At 33.4% G+C, this 26,180-nt stretch overlaps 1 protein-coding gene across 1 annotated transcript in view; it reads left to right on the forward strand.

Moving 5' to 3' along the window:
• The window catches only part of LOC143230399 (putative peptidase C1-like protein F26E4.3), a 44,464-nt gene that overhangs the window by 15,063 nt on the left and 3,221 nt on the right, over positions 1–26,180 (forward strand). The window contains exons 5-11 of the mRNA XM_076463901.1: positions 2,707–2,797; positions 3,867–4,008; positions 8,133–8,283; positions 8,624–8,786; positions 13,228–13,273; positions 13,827–13,941; positions 15,675–15,717. Of these exons, the coding sequence (XP_076320016.1) occupies positions 2,707–2,797; positions 3,867–4,008; positions 8,133–8,283; positions 8,624–8,786; positions 13,228–13,273; positions 13,827–13,941; positions 15,675–15,717 (751 nt within the window). The remainder of the gene's footprint in view (positions 1–2,706; positions 2,798–3,866; positions 4,009–8,132; positions 8,284–8,623; positions 8,787–13,227; positions 13,274–13,826; positions 13,942–15,674; positions 15,718–26,180) is intronic.

Here is a 26,180-nt window from a genome sequence, read left to right on the forward strand (position 1 = left end):
TACTCATACTGATAGAAACCGGATTTCGATACTCTTGGTAGGCAGAGCACAGATAGCCCATTGTGTAGCTTTGTGCTTAATTCCAAACAAACAAACAAAACTCCTTCTCTCTGAGTTACCTGTTTCTTTTAAAAACTTAAATAGATATTATAGAATGTATGCAATAAAAAGCTTTTAAAGGAACATGTAAAATGAAAATATTGTGAAATGAATTTTGTGTTAAGATATTTGCCAACTTGTGTTCTGAGAACAGCAGTTAATTTTAAATTTTATTGTGGATATGGTTTAAAAATGATTGAAGGGAAGTATTTTATAGAAATTTAAAAGTTAAAAAAAATCTTAAAACTGAGTTAATGAATGTTAAAGAATATTGAACAGTGTCATTGATTAAAGAAAATCATGTTATCTGCGATGCAAAGTTTATCTTTATTTGTTTTGCTGTTTTGTATCGGAAAACACATGATTTGAAGTTGTAAACTGGACTTGAAGATTTTTCTCTTGATGTTATTATACTTAAGAGATAGTTTTGATTAAAGTGGTTAACATCTTTAGATTTATGAAGCAATAAATATTTCGATGAATCTACTTTATTAACATAGTTTCATCCATTTTTCTGCAATAACAACAAATGGCGGTAAGGCAACAAGTACTTTCAATAAATTCTAATGTCTTTTAAATAAAGAACTAATAATTAAAAGCAATTTTTTTAAAAAAATAGAACGAAAACAATTTCATGAAACAAAGATATTGTAATCTTAAGGTTGGAGAAATTTGTAGGTTGAAGTATTCAGAATATGTTTATAAAATATTTTGTTTTGCTTTTTGTTACAGTTCATTATCAGTTTCTTGCTAATACTCGTTTTATATGTAGGAAATGTAAACCAGTTCGTTTGTTTTAGAGTTATAAAAATAGAAATTTATATACAAATATTAAGCTCACGTGACTCTACAACACCCAATATGTATTGACTGACATATAGGAGTACGAAGTAGGTGGAGAGGAGGAAAATCCCTTAGCTTGCAATACATCCCGCCATTCGGGCAAATTTTCAGTTTTCATCCGGACAAAATTATAGACATAAAATGTGGTGATTCAGACAAATTTTACCTTCATTCGGTAAACATGGTAGCAAAAATTTTTCATACTTAGAAAAAATTGGGGCAAAAATTGTACAGTCTTCTTTTAAAAAATCCCTCGTATGCCTATGGACTGCACAAAACACACAATGAAAGATGTCTTCTAAAACATGATGTTTTAGCTCGTGAATAATTTTAGTTTTGGTAAGTTTTTATTTCGTATATTTGGTTCATATGAGTTTCAAATCGATTAATTTCTTTAAAATGCCGAATATCTAATTTCTAAGGTCTACTAATTTAATCCTAAAGTGCTTTTGCAAACTCAACCATTAATTAACTTTTCACCGAGGTTTTTGAAGCATAAGATTGTTTATATGTGATAACAATCCTAAACCTTTTCCATCTACAAATATTGTTGAAAATTTTCTAATTTTTTCTACTTCAGGAAGCTCAATATTTGACCCGGTTAATAGCGTCTGCTTAGGAAATCTTTTAGCTTTCTTATTCAAAGATATTAGCAGCTAGTTAAATACGAAAACTTCTGATTATGTAAACACTTTCACCAAGTCTATATTTTTAGCAACTGTGGAAGAGTTTTTCCTTTTTTTACTGAATTTCTTTATCCTTGTATAAAGTTTACAAAAGAAGATCGATTTGTTCTTAGAAGATCTTTGTTCAGTGTTCTTAAGTATAAAATGTTTGATAATTTCGCAATAGAAAATTTGTAAAAAGTCTCATATTTAATACATACAGAAACAAATTGCCTTTTGGTCACTTTTCGTTTGTGTGTCTTGCTTAGCAACAAAATTTCGACTTGATACACTCATAAATATATGTATATAATACTTTCAACATTTTAAGTTGGCTTGAATTCCACTCTTTTAAATCGTTTTACATTTACGTTTGTGCATGAACTAAGCTTGATGTAGACATTTCGGAATACTTTGCGAATTTTGAAAACATCTCGATTAGAATTTAGTGATAATAATTCATGCATTTTTATTAAGTTTTCGCGAAGTTTTCTGTTTTTTATTACGTTTTAGATAATTTTTTTCTGTTTTTCTTTCAAATCTTAACGAATGATGGTTCCTGAAATTAATTTTAGACTTAATCTTTGTGATATAATATTTATCGTAAATCACCTATTGGTCTTAGGTGCCTCATTTTCTTTCGGTGTTTAAACCATAATTTGTAGGTTATATACCAAAATTAAAAAAACACGTTCTGGTACGTGTAAAATATCGATGGATTCGTGAAATCTTCCACTTGGCACAGAATCACTGGAGCAAGACAACTGCATGAAGTAAATAAACGGGGTATATTTCAACAGTTTTAATTTTTTCCGCTAACTGACATTTAATATCCAAATATCTAACTAGTCGTATTTTAACGTGTCGGGCAAGGCTAGTCTGTATATTAATTATTAGTTCAACGTTTCGCAAAATATTTTACTGATTCAAAATGTTATAAAAAATACCTCTGTTATATGCAGTACTAGTTAACATTTTGACTTTCAAAAAAATATTTAATGGATCCTCTGCGGATATTAATAAATAATCACAGCTGTTAAAAGTTCATAGAAAAGTATGAACTATTACTAAATAGTATGTTGTTTTTATTCGTAAATAGGTGGAAAGCTTCCAATTACTCCTTCTTTTGGGGACGAACACTTGAAGATGGAATTCTGTATCGGTTGGGCACATTTAAACCATATGGCAAGGTAAAAATCACTATGCTAAACCAAAATCAGTAGTTAAGCAACTAAAGCCACGTGCACAATATCAAATATTGCAACTAAAAATATTTAGTTATATAAGTAATAAACTTTTTTTCGTACCATATATTAAATGTTACATCATTGGCACACATACCATCTGTAATATTAAGTGTTATATCACTCACAAATATTTGTACCATTTGGAACATTGAGTGTTGTAATGTGGTATGTTTAAATACAAATTATTTCGCTAAGAGTGACAAGATATGTCATATGTCTACTGAATAACGAGAGATTTGTCAAAATATATACTGTAAAATAATTTATATCTTCTGAGTGACTTAATTCGTGAGAAATAAGCAGAGACTAAACACAAATGTAGAATCAGAATAAATAGCGTTTATTAAAAACAAACAATGAATATATATATATATATATATATATTACCTCCTAAACAATTAACGGTTGTTTCTACTGAAGAGTTAGGTTTTAATATGTTTTATTTCATGTCATAGACAAACTTAACTCTTGTTCTTGATTGAATAAATCTTATGTTACTTATTTACGGCGTTAAGAGACTTATTAAGAGTGACTAGCACTACTCACGTTACTGGTCATTCGCAGCGAAATATGAGAGAGATCATTGCTTCAAAAGCTCACTTTATTGCTAGTAGAAAAGATAACTTCACATAATATTAGTGATCTTGCAGTTACTTTTCCTGTGGCAAGACCAAACATGACAACCATGGTGAATGACAATAAGTAGCTAGAACAAAAGGAATTGAACGGCATGTTTGACTAATATGTCACGTGGAAAATGATTATATTTTGAAAAATTCCTATATTTATACAAGGGGGCAAAAAAAACACGGTATTTCATATGCTACAATATCAATCACAGTGTTGTATAATCATGATCAAATTTAAATACTAGTTTGACATAGCACAATGTACTCTTCTTTAATATTGAACTTCACCACAACTAAATTTACTACAGTGTATATTCATACATATTTTGTGCCACTTTAAATGACGTTTGGTGGACATAATGCCGTATTATTTCATTGTGCAGACTGTTCACATGAATGAGATACACATAAAGGATCATCGGCCTCTACCGGAAAGATTCGACTCTCGACAAAAGTGGCCGGGGATGATTCAAGAAATAAACGATCAAGGTGACTGTGGCTCCTCATGGGCCTTCTCAACTGCAGGTATAATTTGTTGGTTGTTTTCACCTGCTCAAAACTGCTATAGAAGGTTGTCAGTGCTTTTGATACGTTTCTTGAAGACAAAAGTTGTCATTAACAAATAAATTGTTGTCGCTGTTAATATGACAATCTATAGAATTTGCTTGATATTTATGTTATATATAAAAAACCGTTCTTTAATTAAGACGACAAACAACTTCAGAAAAAAGTAATTACTTATACCAGACTTTTAGGCTTACGCCTTTATGAAAGGTCTATGAACAATACAGGTAAAACAAATAATAGTAATATATCAAAAAATCCTTTTTCTAGTGGTTTACTTAACCTTAACATCTATACAGGCATTTTATTTTTCTTCTTTATATATGTAAAACGGCTGGTTTGGGTTGAGGGAATTTTTTATGCAGACGAACGAACAACGTTTTGATCTTCTTTGGTTCACAAAGAAAGAAAGAGGTAACTGACCGATAGCTAACCACATGTTTCAAGGAGGTTGTGTAACTGAATGTAGGAATGTAGAGGGCGTGCTTAGATGTTTGATTATATTTATTAAAATAGGTATAATAATGTTCCTTTGTATTGGTTTATTTTGAGCTAGAGTTGTTGTATAAGTAACGCTTCTTTAATTTTGCGTTTGTTTATGTTTGTTTCTTTATTTAGTATTTAAGTGTTTTCTATGGTTATGTTGTGTTTATTTAATTTGCAGTATTCGAAAACGTATGAAGGTGACATTTTGTATTCTTTAAATCTGGTTTCCATTTTTCCACTTGTTTTTCCAATATAAAAGTCGTGGCAGTTATCACATTGTATTTTATAAATAATGTTGGTGTGGTGTTTGTCAGTGTAGTTTTTACATAGTATAGATTTTTCTTTACTAAGTGCCTGGTTTTTCAATAAATTTGGTATTAACTGGAATGTCATACTTTGTTACTAGTTTTTGCCAAATGTTTGTTATTTTTCTGCTGATGTTGGGAATATATATGGTGTGCAGCAGTATATGATTTCGTGATTTTTTAATTCGTGGGATATATTTACTTTTGTTGGTTGATTTTGCTTTTTGTCTAGGTATGTGCGTATAATGTTTTCTACGGTTTGTGGGGAAAACTTATTGATGTTGATGAAGTACTATTCTATTTTGTCTAATTCGTCGTTAATTTTATCTGATGAGCATAGTTTTATGGCTGTGTTTATTTGGTTTCTTAGTATGTCGAGTTTGTTTTCTTTCATGTGCTGAGTCCCAAGGAATGTATAGTCCACTATGGGTAATGTTTTGGTGGATTTCTGTTTTAAATTGTGTATTGGTTCTTTTAATTTTGAGGTTAAGAAATGATATTTGATTTCTTTCTTCCTGTTCGCATGTGAAGTTAATGTTGGGATGTGATTGAAAAAATTAAGTGTGTGTTCTGTAGATGTGAATCCCACAATCATGACGTTTACATATCTGTACCAATATAGTGGTGGGTGTAATGCTGTTTTAATTGCTTGTGTTTCAACTTGTGTCATAAAACTATTGGCTAGAACTGGTGATACCGGATTGCTCATGCTTAGTCCATTTGTTTGTATATAGTTGTGGTTGTTGAACATGAAGTTTGTCTTTATTGTGGTGAATTCTATTAGGGTTGGTAATTGGTTGACGGGAATGTCTATAGATGGTTACGGTCTCGGATATAGAGTTCTAAGGCTATCTTGCAGGCTTCAACGGTTTGGACTGGGCCTGGCATGGCCAAGCGTGTTAAGGCGTGCGATTCGTAATATGAGGGTCGCGGGTTCGCATCCCCGTCGCGCCAAACATGCTCGCCCTCCCAGCCGTGAGGGCGTTATAATGTTCGGTCAATCCCACTATTCGTTGGTAAAAGAGTAGCCCAAGAGTTGGCGGTGGGTGGTGATGACTAGCTGTCTTCCCTCTAGTCTTACACTGCTAAATTAGGGACGGCTAGCACAGATAGCCCTCGAGTAGCTTTGTGCGAAATTCAAAAACAAACAAACAAACAAACGGTTTGGACTTCTGTAAAGAGGGATATAACATCGAAACTGGGCATTTAGGCCTTATGATTTAGTTGATTTGGATTAGACTTGAAATTAAAAGAGTCTTTTATGAATGAGCTGGCTGATGTTACATATTTGGAGAATGCCCATGCTATATATTTACCAAGATTGTAATTAAACGATTCATATGTGGACATTAGTAGTCGTAATAGACAATTTGGTTTATGAGGTTTGAGGATGCCGTATATTTGTGGTGTGCGTAAGTTGGTCTGGCGTAGGTATGAATAAAGTGTTTTTGAAATTGTGTTGGCTTTTTTCATTTTTCGTAGTATTTTGTTTGTTTGCGTTTTGTGTGTCTTTGTTAGATTTGTGTGTACTGGTTTAAATTTGTTTTTATGTGATAATTTTCATTTTTTGGATGTATTCATTCATGTTTATTACGACTTTTGCGTTTTCTTTATCTTCTTTTAGAATTTATATGTTTTTGTCTTGTTTTAGATTATTAATGGAACTAATGTCTCTTTTTGTAAGATTGCTTTTTAGCTTTCTGTTTTGTGAAATTATGTTGATGGTTTTATGAGAAAATTCTTTGAAAAAATCGTTTAAGATGTTGTTTTTAAGTTTTTCTGGAAAATATTAATTTTTAGATTTTTTATGGGAAGTTTGGCTGTTGGATGTCAATAAAACTATCGAAGTTGTCTTCTTTCTGTTGGTTGTTCTCGGTTGTTTTCTTGTTTTTGTTTTCTATGGAAAGTATCCTGACTAGGTCTTCTAAACGTGTTTTAATTTCTAAGGTTGGAATATACTTAGGTTCTATTGCGAAGTTGAGTCCTTTGTTAAGTAGAGGTATCTCGTCTGTGTTTAATTGTCGGTTTAATTATGAAGTCAGTCAACGGTTCGTTGTAAAATGCAGCATTAAACCAGAGATTTACGGAGTTATACAACGAAACATAAACCAAATCAACACTAGGAATGACAGGGACAAAGAGATCTGCCACAACAAAAACTAGAGAAACTGAGATGTAAACAACAGAAGAGACACCAACAAGAACCAATACACAATTTAAAACAGAAATACACCAAAGAAAACCCATAACAGACTATCATTCCTTGGGATTCAGCACATGAAACAAAACAAAAACTCGACATACTAAGAAACCAAATAAACACAACCATAAAACTATGCTCACCAGATAAAATTAACGACGAATTAGACAAAATAAAACAGTACTTCATCAACATCAATAAGTTTTCCCCACAAACCGTAGAAAACATTATATGCACACACCTAGACAAAAAGCAAAATTAACTAACGAAAGCAAATATATCCCACGAATTAAAAAATCACGAAATCATATACTGCTGCACACCATATATATTCCCAACATCAGCAGAAAAATAATAAACATTTGGCAAAAACTAGTAACAAAGTATGACATTCCAGTTAATACCAAATTTCTAGAAAAACCAGGCACAAAACTAAAATCTATACTATGTAAAAACTACACTGACAAACATCACATCAACATTATTTATAAAATACAATGTGATAACTGCCACGACTTCTATATTGAAGAAACAAGTAGATAAATGGAAACCAGATTCAAAGAATATAAAAAGTCACCTTCACATGTTTATCGAACACTGCAAGTCAAATAAACACAACATAACCATAGAAAATACTCAAATACTAAATAAAGAAACAAACATAAACAAACGTAAAATTAAAGAAGCTTTACTTAAACAACAACTCGAGCCCATAATAAACCGATACAAAGGAACACCTTTATCCCTATATTATATATAATCAAGCATCTAAGCACGCCATCTACATTTCTACACTTAGTCACACAACACCCTTTAAACATGTGGTCAGCTATCGGTCAGTTACCTCTTTCTTTCTTTGTGAACCAAAGAAGGTCGAAACATTGTTCGCTTCTCTACATAAAAAATTTTCTCAACCCAAGCCAGCCGTTTTTACATATATATTTTTTCTACAAGTGGGTTTTCTCGTCATCACTGATTATTTTTCTTCTTTGTTCACCTGAAGTTTGTGTACGTGTAAATAATAAATTTACTCCCAGATAATAATAGTTATAAACAATTATGTTGATATTTTTCATTGCGGTTGTGCACTGCAGCTCTGGCATCTGATCGACGGAATATCCAGTCAAAAGGAAGAGAAACAGTAGCACTGTCGCCTCAGCAGCTTGTCTCTTGTAACTCCAGAGGGCAAAAAGGGTGTAAAGGAGGGCACACAGATAGAGCTTGGTGGTTCATGAGGAAGCAGGGGTATGGTCTGGCTCCAAGAAATGTCTTTTTTGCTTCATTAAACATGTTATATTTCGTCAAAAATTTTATTTCAATAAAATCATTGTATAATTATAAATTGGAAGTGTTGTAGTTATAGGCACAGGGTCGCCCTCGATTCAGAAATTAGAGAGAGAGAAATCAATTTAATGTTCATTTACCAAATATACTTCTCTGTTTATATCTTTCTTATCTGCACACGCACTGTGCTGATATTCTGTCATTTTTTATTGCCATTATATACTCCGATTTCGATCTCGTAGCTTCATTTGTTCTGCCACATCACAGTGTTTAACTTGTCGTCTTTTAACAACTATTTTAGACTAGCATCTGAGCAGTGCTATCCTTACACGAGTGGACAAACTGGCCAGAAAGGCAGGTGTAGGATTTCTTATGGCCGACGTAGAAATGGACTAATCCAGTGCCCTTCAGGTACCCAGGAAGAACTTCACAAGACAACTCCACCGTATCGACTAAGCCAATCAGTAAGTGGATGTCTTATTTATATCTTCTGCGTGTTTATAGCATTGAAAAGCATTTTGGAATTAAACTATCTGACTTTTTCCTGCTTTAATGAACAAAGCCCCACATAATAACTCAAATATTTCTATTTATATATAGAAAACTATACTGAATGTTTGAACATTATACCTTGAGTTGCCACTATTGTCTTTAGTGATCTATATTTACAGTTGGTAATTATTGTATCACTTATGTTTCGATAATTAGAAAATATATATTTTCTAATTAATGTTAATGTGATACAAGAAGGTTCAGTGGGTCCTTTATTATGATTGTGTAAAAAATAAAAAGTTCAATGAAGACTGCATTATGATTGTGCAGACAGTGATATGTTTAGTTGAGTCTTTATTACACTTCTATAGACGGCGGGATTTCTTGTAACTTTTATTTTTAGCTATGCAGACGTAGTAACTCAGCACATAGCTTTTATAAGTAGTAGTGAACATTCAATGAGAGCGACAATGTTTTAATTTAGAATATTAACGCATAATTTTCTTTTTAACTACTTTTGTGAAATCTGAATGGGATCGTGAATTCTGAAGGGATTTCGCTGAAGGTTAATACTACTGTTTTACAATGTAACTTGGGAATACTCTATTTTACTGTTTTATCTCATATGTTGAGAGCCAGACTTTTTTAAGTGTCCATTCTAAACCAGGAACTTTTGCAAAATTATTCTTCTATAAGCATAATTTATATTATACTTAAAAATATATCTATTTAAAAAAATCTTGTGCCAAAAACCTAGCACTCGAGTTACATTCTGTAATATTTTTACACCTTGATGAAGTTGACTACTGTTTTTCAGATGTGTTCTCCTTTACCAGGTTATATTCTACCTAGAATAAAAAAGGCAAACGCAAACAAATTATAAAGAAAGTTTCCCTTTCTACTGCCTTTTTATTGTGATAATAGCTCAGCTGCTGAATTTGTTTACCATCCATCCTAAAAATGCAAATTCATCTATGTATACTAGCAAAAATAGGTGTAGAAATTAATGTGATCTTCTTTACATTTCCACAGTAAACTCAGCTATAGCAAGCTGAAAGTAGTTGTTGTTGTTATTTTGAATTAAGCACAAAGCTACACAATGGCCTATCTGTGCTCTGCTCACCACGGGTATCGAAACCCGGATTTTAGCGTTCTAAGTCCGCAGACATACCGCTGAGCCACTGAAGGGGAACCACTGATAGTAACACATCATAAACGTTAGTTTAATGGTAATATGGCGCGTTGTACCAAATAGTGTAAAGCATAACACTGCTGGGCAAAATTTTAAGGCCAATGAACATAAAGAAAAATATGCATTTTGCGTTGTTAGACTCAACCACTTATTTAAGTAGAGCTTCGAAAGATGAAAATAAGAAAAGGGAAAATAAAAACTGTTTTAGCATAATAAGGAAAATGTGAACACTATGAAATTAACCTAAATACCAGTTGGTCAAAAGTTTAAGACCATACCAAAAGGAAGTCCTAAACAGGGTAGGAAATGCCCAACACGAGGTGTCAGTAGTAAGTTGCACGGCCGTCATTGCGAATAACTGCAAGTATTCGCTTTGACGTGGTCGATATAAGCGTTTGCAGAAGGCTGGCTGTAATGTTATTCCAAGAGGTGAAGATGGCTTCACGAAGATCATGCACTCTTTGAAACTGACGTCCATTTCTATAGAATTCCCTTGCCATCCGTCTCCAAACATTCTCAATGGGGTTCAGTTCGGGCGAACACGCTGGATGGTCCAAAAGAATCATGTTATTCGCCATAAGAAAGTCCTTTGTCCTGCGGGCATTATGGATTGCAGCGTTCTCATGCTGAAAGATCCAGTGATTTCCACACAAGCGAGGGTCTTCAGTCAATAAGGTTGCTCTCTCCAACATGCCAATGTAGCCAGCTGCTGTTTGACGCCCCTTATAACCTGAAGCTCCATTGTTCTATGGAAGGAGAAAGCACCCCAGATCATGATGGAACCTCCTCCACTGTGTCGTGTAGAAAATGTCTCCGACAAGATATCCTTATCTTGCCAGTAATGTTGGAAGCCATCTGGACCATCAAGGTTACATTTTTTCTCATCAGAGAATAAAACCTTCGTCCAGTTTTCTACGTCCTATGTTTGGGGCTTCTCAGTTTAACCGAGCTATTTCGTGATGTGGAATGAGGCGTGGCCTTTGAAGACGTTTGCGGTTTATAAAGTATTTCTCTCGTAAATGCCGTCTTATTGTTCTTGAGCTGCATTCTGTATCCGTGAGGGCCTTAATCTGGTTCGACGATCGGCTGATGTCTTGCAGCACAACCCGTCGAATCCTCCTGCTCAACGCCGGCAAAATTTTCTTGAGCCAATCACTTGAAATTCTCTTTCAGTATCTCTCAGGGTCATTTAAGAAATTTGCGATAGCAGTTTTACTACGCCCAATCTCAGAAGCGATGGCACGTTGAGAGAGACCTTGCTTTTGCAGCTCGACAATTCTGCCACGTTCAAACTCCGTCAACTTTTTAGCCTTTGCCATGTTTTTACCCAATGTAACATAGGTGATGTTAGTGAGAGATGTTGACAACGCTAATGCTTGAACACAAATGACTAAAGTTCGTTACGTGTTTACCGATTAACGCTTTGTTTCAGTATGGTGTTAAAATTTTGACCACTTAGTATTTAGGCTAATTTCATAGTGTTCGATTTCCCCTATTTAATGCTAAAAATGTTTTTTTTTTAATTTTACATTCCCTTTTCTTATTTTCATTTTTCGAAGCTCTACTCAAATAAGTGGTTGAGTCTAACTACGCAAAATACATATTTTTTCTTTATGTTCATTGGCCTTCTGATTTTGGCCAGCAGTGTATAAGAAGTTGAATTAAAATGGTGATCACCTTTACCCTCAATGTGAACTCTTTTACATACGTCTTACCATATCACCAGTTATATGTATTTAAAAAAAAATCATTTCTCATAGATTTAACTTTGTAATTTATCAATAATTTTACCTAAAATTACCACCACTCACGCCATTTGAATATTAGTTATAAAGTTAAATCAATACACACTTATTATGTATTCCCAATTTCAAGGGTTTTTCTTGCAGGAAAATGAATTGATTTGTGACTAATAAATTTCAAATCTACCATACTCTAATTATCTATACGTGCAGGAGACTAGATATAAGTGGAAGGATATTATACACCATATATGCATTCCCATCTGAAGCGGAACTGACGTAAAGGAGAACACGTAAGGACTTCAAGCAGATTCATGCTCAATTGTTTTCATTGAAGAATGTAATAAAATAGTTTTACACTTTAAATTATTGATAACAACAAATGTCTTGGACTTTATGTATAACGATATAACAAAATGGCATGATTTGAGTATCTATAATAGATATATGGCTAAAGAAGAATACGTAATCCAAAAATTAATTTTATTACAAGCTTCAAATTGGCCAAAATATCTTTTGATACCCTCTGTTTGGGATATGATCGAATCTAATTATACATTTCCCGGATATATTTTAGACCCTAATCGTTTTATTTACTCAAATATTTGTAGTAATTATCTTAAAACTAAACAACCATAAAGGAGAACACATGATTATGTTGACATGTTATTTTATATACAAAAAGGTAATGTAACAAGCAGCTAATAATATATTTTGAAAATAGACGTATTTAACAATCAATCAAGAAGGCTTGAGTCATACTTATAATTTTTGTGTTTGTGTTGTTGCTTTGAAATTAAATTTTTCTGCTAGCAACTTTTAATACACTACCACTGTCCATTTTCTTGATTTCATGAAAAAATCAACACAAATTTCACATATTATAAATGTTTGGAAAGCTCTGTCCATCGTATATTGCTTGGGAATTATTATATGTTTGTGTAAGGTGTGTACACAGATAACTTTGTCCTTGAACCCTGGGAACATGAAAAGCCTGGCCTTTGGTCTAGAGGGAAGAACACGTACCAATACGATTACAGTTTCACCTTTGCTCAATAAAACTTTCGTCACCTCGGCCGATCACACACATCTTTCCTTTTTATTTTCTTTCACACACAATAATACCATCATTTTTATTTTATAATCCGTAGTGTTATGTTGAAATGTGTTATAGGGTATTGTTGTTTACGCTGTAACATGGGGATATTTTCATCAAACATTTATATTTTGCATCAGTCTCGTTCTCTGTAGCCAAACCATTATAACCGTCGGAAGGACACATACCAGATCCATGAACCTTCTTTTATGCGAGATCGGACTTTTTTGCTTTGCTTGAAATCCTTGAGATACCACGCAGTTATTATTATGATTAGTTATTCTTTATCACTGTTTTTCAAGACTATTGTTGGAAATGTTTGAAGCATAGTTATAAGCTCTTACAATATCTGAATGTTGATAAAAAGTGTTTTAATTCTTTAGGAAGAGGACATCATGCATGAAATTTACAACAACGGACCTGTTCAAGGTAAAAAACAATGTCATGAAAACATTAGAATTTTCTCTATATTTATTAATACAAAATTTTTAGTGATGCTTGCACTATTCATTCCAATTAGGAATTTTAAAATTAAGTCAGTTCTGTGGATTTTTATAAAGCACATTAAACTCTTCAAATGCTTTATTTCATGAATCCTTGGAATGTCGCCAGTTCTGTTGGTTATTTGTTTTCTTATAACATGTGATGGCTAATTAAGTTATTTCTTTTAAAACACAAGTACGCGATAGATACCTTAACACTTATTCTTTCCTATAAAATACAGTGGACATTGAGACATTTGGCAGTGTTCTGTTGTGTGATAGACACTGTGAAACAAATACTCCTTTTAACCCGAAAGTAAAATACTACTATATAAATTCATATTGATTGTGCGTAGTTTTTATTATCGTCATAGATATTAAGTACTTTTAATAGTGTATTGTAGATGTTTTATTATATCAAATATATTTTGTTAGCTATAGTAATATATACGAAGCATACTTTATAAATGTTTATAACTCTGTTAATGTTGTAATTTCAGCATCATTTCGTGTGATGCAAGACTTCTTCAGTTATGCTGGCGGCATCTATCGCAAAGTTTCTCAAGCAAGTGCTAAAACTTCTCATCAAGGCTGGCATTCTGTGAGAATTATAGGGTAATCAAACGACTTTCTTATTGCTTTAATCACACAGAATACCAGTAGTTTATTTAATACGATATTGCAATACTTAAGTGTTTAGAAACAGATGTATTATTTATTATGTTTCATTACTTCAAAGATTAATAATTTTTTACGTTTCATACACTGTGAAATACCAACACGTTTACTTAGCAGGTTAATTCTAAATGTATTTTAAGCTGATCAAATTTTTATAATTGTTATTTGAAGAATCAAATAATGCAAATAAAATTGGTATGAAATATTTTGTGGTGTTTGATGTGACATAATGTTTTTCAGTGTCATCTTATCATCAGTGGAACTTTCAAGTAATTTAATAAATATATTGGTTTGGTATTTTATGGCACAAATAAAAAATATATAAAGACATTTACTGAATACTTAGGGTATATTTTTATTGTTGAATTTACAGGCATTTACTCGGGCATCGCATTATATCATTTTTGTACAATTTTGAAACAAAAACAGTATGTTATTATATAGCAACAAGTATCGTAAAACGAACTTTTAGCGAGTCCAGCAAGTACTCTTTTTGCGCGAAAATATGATTTCAAACACACTTTGTTTTGGTCTGCTGCTGACGAGACTTTTTGCTCATTACAAAGTATCAACGTGCTGGATAGGTTTTTAGCACTCCAGGTCCAGATGAAATGACCTTAATATACTCTTCAAAAAAAGAAATACAAAAGGCAAAATATGAGACACATTGTTAACAAGTATCGGGTAGTTCTGTATGACATGTGTGAAACTTTGCACATTCACTGCTGAACATCCAAAGTCTGCAAAGGCGAAGTCCACGCTTACTAGGTGAAGTTTAACGTCACTCAACGTCAATAACGAGTATGCCCCCCGTGAGCTACTCACATACTTTTTTGAAGAGTATATAACATGTTGTCTCCTGCGGTGTATAGTAGTAACACTAACAAATAAATATTACTATTATTATGGTAAGTACATCTGCACAGTAGCTTACAAAAGGCTGGACCTATCATGTTCTGGTGGTTAGGACTCTTGATTCGCAATGTATGGGTCGCAGGATCCGAACCATTCGTCATACATGCTCGTTCTTTTTGTCATGGGTGTGTTACAATGTGACAATCAGTCTCATAAATTGTTCAGTAAAAGGTAGCCCAAGAATTAGCGGTGGGTGATTCTGTGTAACTACCCTTCCTTAAGTTTATCAATTCAAAATAAGTGACGGTAAGTGCATATATCTCTTGAGTAACGTTGCGGGAGATTCTAGAAACAAAGAATTAAAATGGATTTTCTTGCACTATAAACATAGACTGTATTATGTCAGTACAGTAGGCCTGGTCTTAAGTATTTATTTATTTATGGGAGTTGAGATGTTTCAGAATCGGTTTAACTCGGAAACAAGTGACAAATCCAAAAACAAACTGAGCTATACGTTTCTTGTTCGATAAAGTAGAATACTAAATACAATCACTAATTACTTGTTAGAAATCCTTCAGTAATACTATGAAGCTCCATCACAAATGATTCTATAAAATGAGTAATATTCTGACAGCTTCAGGCTTAAGTGATATACACTATAAGAGTTATGACTTAATTCTAGACATCTGACGATAGCGTAAGTAAAACGCATTATTTTACTGGCTTTGTTTTAGTAATTTATCTTGTATACGAATTATCTGGTTTTGCAGAATGTATGAAAATAATATGTTTCTTTTTGTTCTTCTACATTATAGTTGGGGCGTTGACAAAGAAAGTGGAAACCAGACAAAGTATTGGGTAAGTAAGCATGTGAAATCGCTTACATCTATAAAAAGAAATAAAATAATGTGAAAAAAATTTAAACATTCATAATACCATAAAATTCAGATTCAGTCTAACCACACAAAACAAAATTTACATTGAACATGGAGAACTAGGACCTATAGCTTATACGATGAACATTCTGACTATGTAATTATGGCCAAAAACGAAATACTTACCTTGAGAGTGTTTCACATTTAACTCACTTCTTTATTGTTACATGTATTTGTTTTTATGTGTATAAAATCCTGGCATTTTTTTCTCAATTTAAGATTAATTTCCTATTTTACATCAATATTTAATTAAAGCGAATGTTAACTTTAAACTATTTTCTTCTTTACTGTTTCAATTGTCATTATGATATGTGATAAATTAGAGCTTTTCCTAGGATTTTTTAAACTGTACAATTATTTTTTTAACTTCTTCATTTTCTAATACATGATGCGTTATTGCAGCTCATACCTACAAGTGTAGTAACAAATGATCCAAAAAATGAAGAATATTTTAGTAAATTCGTTTATTTATCAACTCTGCAATGGAATTTTATATTTATCCACTTGAACTTACTTATATAGGCGAATTTCAACTTCACAATTAGTATTCAAATTGTTATTCTTGAATTCTTTATCTTTTTATTGAGTGAGCTAGGGGATCTCAGTTTGTGCTCGTATGCTATTTCCTTTTCTTCTTTCTCAATTTATGGTCTTATTCTCTCTCGTTGTGTTTCCATTCTATACTTTCATCTTTCTTCTTCTCCAAGTCTTGTTGTTATTTAACAAACTCTGAAAGATTATCTTCTTTGAACTCAAGTCACTTATCCCTCTTTATCCACTTATCAAAGCCAGTCAACATGGTTACGCAGCGTGTAATCTCTAAATAATTTCACTAACGCTAGAATTGTGCACACATAGGCCTATTTCCACTGTCGTTCACGTGTTTTTCTTCCACCAAATGTCACGTTTTTATAAATGGATGGGCATGATTTATTACAGTAAATGTCCGTGACTTGCTAACGATAAATGTCAGCAATGAACAAACAACTCAGTCCACTTGGTTTGCAAGAATATATATTAAGACAAGTCAAATGTATATACAAATAACTGTGAATCACCACAGTTGTATTCAGAGCTTTAATGAATCGTCTCTTTCTGTGAAAGTTCACATAAGCTGGTTAATTTACTTTAAAACTAAATTTACAAGAAAAATTGTTCTTCTCTGTTTTTTGTTACAATACAATCAGTGATAATTTCACTTACATTACATTACAGGTTACGACATTTGTATCCACAGCTTTACGTCAAAAGTCCCACATGCTCTTAATGGACAAACTCACAATCATATAATCTAGATCTACCTATCTAACTGTAGCTGTCTTACTATCTCTTTCTTGTTTTAACTACGTTAAATACGTGTACTTATACCCTGACTGGTGCCTGAAAAGTTCTTCAAGCTATATCGTATTATAATGTAATAATACTTAGTCAAAGTCAAAACAACGAGAAAATTTAGAAGTTTCTAGCAAAATACCACAATAATGTACAAGCACTAAATCATGAAAAGGAAAATATCCAACATATGATTCAAACACAATTACATAATCAAGCTTGTGATAACTATCGCTTCTAAACATCACTAAATGTATTCGTGCATATTTAACACTGTCTCTAATTTGCCAATGATTATTAGAAGGAAGCAAATAATCAACATCACCCATTGTAAATATTTGGACTGTTTTTTACCAGTGAATTGATCAATACATTATAACGCCTCCATAGCTGAAAAGAAAGAGCATGTTTGATCACAGTCATTCGAACCAACAATCTGTAGAATATAAGTTAAGAGCCGTAACCACTAAACCATGCCAAACCTAGTGGTATAAGAAAATATTATAAAAATTTTCATTCTTACTCTCATGAAATATTGTACAAAATTACCAGTAAACAGATGAAGTTTTACTAGAATGTTTATACACTATACAATGTTATACATTATACGAATTACTGTTATCATGCTATGCTTATTTAATTATTAATATAAAATGATGTTAATAAAATCTGATGTTATTCAATGCCATTTATCCATCCAGTATTACCATAAAAACTTGTTTGTTCTTGATTGTAAATTATGCAGTTGTAGAGTATTTTGCTTATTTTATGCTGTTAACATTGCAGAGTTCACACGTCATGAAAATAACTTTTGAATTTTCAGACCTTGAAACTAATGCAACTGCCTGATTTATGCTTGATAAGTGCTTGATTTTTTTTTATAATATCTGGGCACACATACTTTGGCGTAATCTGAGGGTTGAGGATTCGAATCCCCATCACACCATACATGCTCGCCCTTTTAGTCGTGGGGGCCTTATAATGTCTCAATCAATCCCATCATTCGTTGACAAAAGAGTATCCCAAGAGCTGGCGGTGGGTGATGATGACTAGTTGCCTTCCCTCTAGTCTTACACTGCTTAATTAGGGACGGCTAGCGCAGATAACCCTCGAGTAGCTTTGCACTAAAATTCAAAACAAACCAAACCACACACTTTGGTACTAAATTGATTTGTCATATTTCAATAAAATTTTCTCCAGTCTGTAGTTTTGTAAACATCAAATAATTAAACATGCTAGTGGCATCATATTCATTCAGAAAATAAGAAGACTAATTTTTAATCTGATAATGTGACTAATTTTCCTAGTATGTGTGAAATAATAAGATTGGAAAAAATAATGGAATTAACACAATCTTTGTTATAAAACAAACAACAAGACAATTCAGCTTAATTATCTGTACACTCAGAAAGACAGTTGTCTTTACTACATTATGATTAGATATATAACTTTCTTTCTCTTGGGATAAATTTATATTCAACTAAGATATACTTATTTCCAAATAGAACTACAACTGTCAATATTCTAGTAGAAACTGAATTGAGAAAGCGTACATGAATGGTGCAGGTAAACTTGGCTTCCTTATCCAGTCGAGGTTGTCGCTTTGTAAACTTTGTTTTTATCACAACACAACATTCAGATACTGTAAATTTGGCTAACAAAGTGTAATACACAGTCGATAATCCTTTCCTCCAGATTATATATGTTACTGCAATATTCCCTTGAAAATTCATGATGACAAGAAACCCACCTGAAGTAAAATTTATTCTCAAGACAGCTGGTATTGTTATTAAAACTTTAATTAAAATAACGTAAAGAACAACGTTTTGGCTTTCTTAGGTCATTTTCAGGTTAACAAAGAGGGTTGCTTTGTTGATGTTTTCGGTTTGTGTAAAATGAATCACTAGTCTTCTGGCTAAATCTTTCAGACAGGCTTTCAATTCGATGGATAGAATATTTCTTGGTGTTACTGCGAATCGGGTCTGTTAATTACGAGGTTGGTTGAAGGTTCGTCGTGTTGGCGTCTATTTTGTTGTTCGCACCTCAGTTAATCTGATTTTTTGTTGTGGTTGATCCTTGTCGTTCTTACTGTTGATTTGATTGATATTTCGTTGTCTTAGTCCATAAATGTCTGCTTGCATACAGCAGGCCAGTTAATGGTCTAGATTTATTTTTTTATTTCTGCAAGTCATTTAGTTCTTTGTATTTTTCTGTAAGTTATGAGTAATGTTTGTACATGGATTAAAATTCTCGGATATTTTTATCTTCGCAAAATTAGGGATTAGTTTTTTCCTTTCCACACCGTTGGATGAAAAAAATGTCAATTCTTCTATTGACAATTTTTTGATTTAAGTTTTTTAGTTTCGTTAGGATCGCATGGTTAACAATGAGGTAATGTTGGTAAGTTCAGGCATAATGGAGTTTAACACAAATAACACAGTACACAAAGAAACACTATAGACTTGCACATCTTGAATAATCGCCGTGGTGAAGTAATTCATGATGACGAGAAACCCGCTTGAAGTAAAAATGTATTCTCAAGACGGCTGGTATGATTATTAAAAATTTAATTAAAATAAAGTACAGAACAACGTTTCGACATTTTTAGGTCATCTTCAGGCTAACATCTTCTTCTTTGTCAGTGTAATTTTTACATAGTATAGACCTTAATTCTAGTATACATAGTTTTTACATAGTATAGAATGACAAACACCACACCAACATTGTTTGTAAAATACAATGTGATAACTGCCACGACCTCTATATTAGAGAAATACTAGGTCTGTTCAAAATATACGCGGACTGTTTGAATTGCGCGGCTCCAGTTGGTTCCAGGGGAATCCGCTTGGTGTCGCTAGGTTTGCACAGATCAGCTGATTACGACGCCATTTCCCAATTGCAGATATCTTCATTTGTGTATTAGTTACGCGGTTTTAAGTGAAGTGCGATTTTTTCGTTTGGCGGATTTCAGAATGAATGACCTGAAGGAGCAACGACTTGCTGTGAAATTTTGTGTTAAACTTGGAAAATCTGCGACTGAAACTTTTGCTATGCTTAACACGGCTTACGGTGATGAAGCGTACGGCATGTTTCAAGTGGCATGAACGTTTTAAGGATGGTCGACAGTCCATTGAAGATGATGAGCGTCCTGGACGTCCTTCCACGTCAACTGACGACCCACACGTCGACAAAATCAATAACCTGGTGCGGGCAAATCGACGTCTGACTGTCAGGGAGCTTGCTGAAGAGTGTGGGATATCAGTTGGATCTTGTTACAAGATTTTGACCGAAAAATTGTAGATGCACCGCATTGCTGCGAAATTTGTGCCACGCCTGATGACGGACGAACAAAAAAGCCCATCGCGTCCAGGTTTGGCAGGAACTGCTTGATCGTTCAGAAAAAGATGAAAACTTCTTGTCAAGGATCATAACAGATGATGAATCATGGGTTTATGGTTATGACATTGAAACGAAGGTCCAATCGTCCCAGTGGATGGGTGAAACATCCCCCAGACCCAAAAAAGCTCGCCAAGTTCGATCCAAGGTCAAGGTGATGCTGACAGTTTTCTTCGATGCTAAGGGTGTTGTTCACCACGAGTACCTCCCCGAAGGCTCCACAGTGAACCAGACTTACTACATTGAAGTTCTGAAACGTCTGAGGGACGCCATCCGTCGCAAAAGGCCAGAAATGTGGAGGAGTGGCGACTGGTTTTTCCATCACGACAACGCTCCAGCCCATTCAGCCCTCAGAACTCGTGAGTTTTTGGCCAAACACTCGATCACTGTTCTTTTCCACCCCCCTACTCACCTGACCTTGCTCCTTGCGATTTTTTCTTGTTCCCCAAACTCAAAAGACCCTTGAAAGGAAGAAGATTTGAGACGATTCCCGAGATTAAGGCAAATGCGACGAAGGAGCTGGAGGACATTACAAAAGAAGCGTACCAGGACTGTTTCAACAAGTGGAAACACCGTTGGGATAAGTGTTACGTTGGGGAGGAGAGTACTTTGAAGGGGTCCCAGACCTGTAACTTCTAAATAAAGTACATTTTGTTTTATGACATCAGTCCGCGTATTTTTTGAACAGCCCTCGTAGTTACTCTGTGTTACGTATTACAATTTCAAATAGCCTAAAACTGAGTTAAATTGTAATTTATATTTAAAAGTTAAATAAATGTCAGAAAGAAAGCAATCAAATATCATTTTTTAACCTCAAAATTACAAGAACCGATACACAATTTAAAACAGAAATCTACCGAAAAATCACCCATACTGGACTATACATTCTTTGGAACTCAGCACATGAAACAAAACAAAAAACTCAACATACTAAGAAACCAAATAAACATAGCCATAAAACTATGCTCACCAGATAAAATTAACAACGAATTAGACAAAATAAAATAATACTTCATCAACATCAATAAGTTTCCTTCACAAACAGTAGAAAACATTATACGCACATACCTAGACAAAAAGAAAAATCAACCAACAAAAGTAAATATATTCCACGAATTAAAAAATCACGAAATCATATACTGCTGCATACCGTATATATTCCCGACATTAGCAGAAAAATAACAAACATTTGGCGAAAACTAGTAACAAAATATGACATTCCAGTTAATACCAAATTCATTCGTAAACAAGGTACAAAACTAAGGTCTATACTATGTAAAAACTACAATGGCAAACACCACACCAACATTATTTATAAAATACAATGTGATAACTGCCACGACTTCTATGTTGAAGAAACAAGTAGAAAAATGGAAACCAGATTTAAAGAACACAAAAAGTCACCTTCACACGTTTTCGAACACTTTAAATCAAATAAACACTACATAACCATAGAAAACACCCAAATACTAAATAAAGAAACAAACATAAACAAACGGAAATTTAAAGAAGCCTTACTTATACAAAAACTCAAGCCCACAATAAACCAACACAAAGGAACACCTTTACACCTATATTAATAAATATAATAAAACATCTAAGCACGCCCTCTACATTCCTACTCAATTACACAGCCCCCTTGAAACATGTGGTCAGCTATCAGTCAGTTACCTCTTTCTTTCTTTGTGAACCAGACGATGACCGAAAAAGGTCGAAACGTTGTTCGCTCCTCTACATAAAATTTTGTCAATCCATACCAGCCGTTTTTACATATATATTTTTCTCTACAAGTGGGTTTTCTCGTCGTCAGGAAAGATATGTATATGTACATACCCTTGAGAAGAATAGACACTATCTACTATATAGAACGAGAACAATGTGATCTTAATGCTTTTGTTAAAATTAAATAAAATACAACCCTATAGAACTAAAAGAGATAGAAATAAAAGATATGCTTGCATATCACACTTTTAAGAATCTTGTAATTGTGGCTGTAATAACTTTCCTGTAACCAATGTTTCTGAGCAGTTATTTACAATAAAATCTCGTCTGTGTTACTTTGCCAATGGTAGATAGTTTTTGAAAAAACAACAACATTTCAGTGACAATGATTAGCCTAATATTTGCATATGAATCATCCTAAACAATTAAGAGTTTTGTGCATTTAATCAGATAAATGTGTTGTTTATTGCATGTCTTTGATGTAATATATATATATGTATATTTTGTGAAAGAGGTTGTTAAATGCCTGTGAAAGATGTCAAATATTTCGCATTGAATAGGAGAGACATGAGATAAGGATTTTTTTTCATAATGGCAATAACAGTTTAAAAAGTAACAAAGACCTATAGTTCGTGTAACATATACACTTTGACATAAGACCTATATCATAATCATACTCTAAAACAGTATTTCTTGACCTTTTTCGGTTGAAGACCACTTTGAGAATCTAATTCCCAGAAAAATGAACATAAACACATACACACAAAATAATGGAGGGAAAAAATCAATTTTTAACCCTAAGTTCATGGACACCCTGAAGCTCTTCTGTGAGCCCTCTAGAGATGTCTGGACTTTCAGTTAAGATACACAGCTCTAAAACAATATCAGATGTTACAGTGATTGAGACTGGTAATAAAGGAAGTTAAACCTCTAATGTTGAACCAACGTCATCATTTGTCACAACCAATCACTTCAAAATTCCAATAAGATAATAACGTCTATATAATCCTGCTCGTCTGGCAGTTCTCCCTAATTCAACACCTTATTACTGGTTAAAATAAGATAAGAAAACAAGAAAATGAATATGCTTTAATTTGATTGATGAAAGTCTGAATAACAAGATGAAACAAACAGATGAATTATCACATCAGAGTTTGAAATTTTCATAAAATACTTAACATATGATGTTTTAAGATATGATGGACTCAGTCACAAGCCGTACAGCAGACATTTTGTGCAACTGTCAATCGATGGCTCAAGTGTAAATTGAAAAAAAAAAATATTTCAGTAGTTCATAGGTAGCTAACGAAATGTTGTTGAATATACAAAACGTATAGTTTAAGCATTATTATTTAATTATTTTTTACTTAGTAATTAGCAATTGTTTAGTTTTCACGACAGAAGTATTGAAGGTTGATTGTTTTGAAAGTGTCAAAGTTTTGAAAGTTGAGATAAATTTTGCTACACGTATCTCTATACAAATCGTATGTTATGTGTGCAAGTAGACTGTTGTATAAGGGTTCAGTAATATCATTGACGGTACGTTACTCGAATTTTCCGGTTTACGTTTTATGACTTCTAAAAAAGGAGGGGATTGGCGAAAAGAGAAGCATACAGTTCAACATGGAAACAAATAATTGTATTCAAGATGGCTGCCTAACGTTTAATGCAGTATTCTCTCAGTAGATATATTGAATAGTCAGAGCTATAGAACAAGGTTCGATATATAAAAACGACGACAACAACCAAGATTTAATCTTTTCATTCTGATAGCATACAAACAAGTTATAAAAGATATGCGTGATAAAGTTTAGTTTTTGTTCTATTTATAATTAAACACAAAGTTAGGGTATCTGTAGTGTGCTCACTGTAGGTATCGAAATTATATTTTAGTGTTATATGCTTGTAGTCTTACCGCTAAGCCACTATACTTCAGTTCTCTCTAGGAATTATGAATTAATTGAAAAGGTTTCGCATTTGTCCGTGTCTAAATTTAAAAATTTCATTATTTATATATACCATGTTGACACTTTGATGCATGGCATAGTGTCAAATAATCATATAACATATTGTGGGACCCCTAGTGGTATGTCTTCAGTCTTACAATGTTATAAACCGAGTTTCGATATCCGTGGTGAGCAAAGCACAGGTTGCCCATTATGTAACTTTGTGCTTAACTAGAAACAAAACATAACACATTTTGGAAAGTTTTGTTACTGGAAGCGGGTTGTCCACATTTAGTACGGATCATCGTGAAACTCCTAAGCTACATGCAATTTCCATTTCCAAGTTTACTGAGTAAGAATGAGTGTCGGAATTAAATCCCTGAAGGCCCGGCATGGCCAGGTGGGTTAAGGCGTTCGACTCGTAATCTGAGGGTCGCGGATTCGAATCCCGGTCGCACCAAACATGCTCGCCCTTTCTGCCGTGGGAGCGTTATAATTTGACAGTCAATCCCACTATTCGTTGGTAAAAGAGTAGCCCAAGAGTTGGCAGTTGGTGGTGATGACTAGCTGCCTTCCCTCTAGTCTTACACTGCTAAATTAGAGACGGCTAGCGCAGATAGCCCTCGAGTAGCTTTGCGCCAAATTCAAAAACAAAACAAACAAACTTCAATTCCTGAACTTTCAGTTCGAGCTCTAGAAACAAAATATTGGAATTATGTTTTGTAAAATCTGTATATAAACTGTGTAGTATAACATCAGTGTTCCTAATGTTTTGTTTCTTTAAGTACAAAAACAAAAATTACGAAACCACTGTTATAGCATTACGAGGTATAGACGTTCTTTACATGCGTTATGACTTGGCACAGCCATATGGTAAAGGCACTCAACTTGTAATCTGAGGGTCGCGGGATCGAATCCCCATCGCATCAAACACACTCGACCTTTCAGCCATGGGAGCGCTATAATGTGACGGTCAATCCCACTATTCGTTGATAAAAGAGTAGCCCAAGAGTTGGCGGTGAGCGATGATGACTAGCTTCCTTCCCTCTGGCCTTACACCGTTAAATTAGAGACGGCTAGCGTATATAGCCCTTATGTAGCTTTGCGTGAAATTCAAAATAAACCAAATCGCATGCGTTATACATATTTGAGCCATATCAGTACCGACACTCACCAATATCAAAGAAAACTTTCTATCTGTTTGTGGATACATCTCCTTCTAAACTAGTTGGCTGAGCCAGACCAAACTTAATATGCTAACTAAATAGTCCGAAAGCACACTAACTTCATTGTAACTTTTGTATATATTAAAAATTTTCTTTTTAATATTTTATAGACTAACCCTTATATCGTTATTGAAGTATTTACTGTTAATAGTTATATTTAAGTTAAACTTCACCACAAAAACATTCTACAAATTAGTGAAACTTACACCACAAAAAAATTCTACAAATAAAAGATTGTAAATAAAATTTTCAACATCTTGGCTTGTTTCCCACGATAACCAAAATATACAGTAATAGAATATCCAGCTACAATGTGGAGAATAAAGATACAGCTGCTGTTTAAAGCTCCCGTTCTTGTATGATTCACACTTTAACTTTTGGTTTATGCTATGGTTAGAATAGGCGTTTAACGTGAATTGAAAAAGTATTTCATTATTAAAATACTTATTAGGATATTTCGTACTTCTTTATGTAGAACATGGTTTTCCGTGAAAGTAAAATTCAAGGTTATTATTAAACTAAATGCACTAAATATACCAAATTCAAACAGTAGAAATATTAACTAAAGTCATTTTGTGAAATGGAACAGAAAGTTTTAAGGCAAGACATTTAAAGTGCATTACATGAGCTTCGACAAGAAAGTCCATTATGGCGTGAGAGTTCAGTGTTATTTGTAGTCTTTCTCTGAATCTGTCAGGTTTTCACCAAAGGCAGAACTGGGTATGCAAATTGCCTCTGAAAAAATTAATGAAATTGCGCATATA

This window comes from Tachypleus tridentatus, chromosome 10 (assembly GCF_004210375.1).
Source record: "Tachypleus tridentatus isolate NWPU-2018 chromosome 10, ASM421037v1, whole genome shotgun sequence".
NCBI classification, from domain to species: Eukaryota; Metazoa; Arthropoda; class Merostomata; order Xiphosura; family Limulidae; genus Tachypleus; species Tachypleus tridentatus.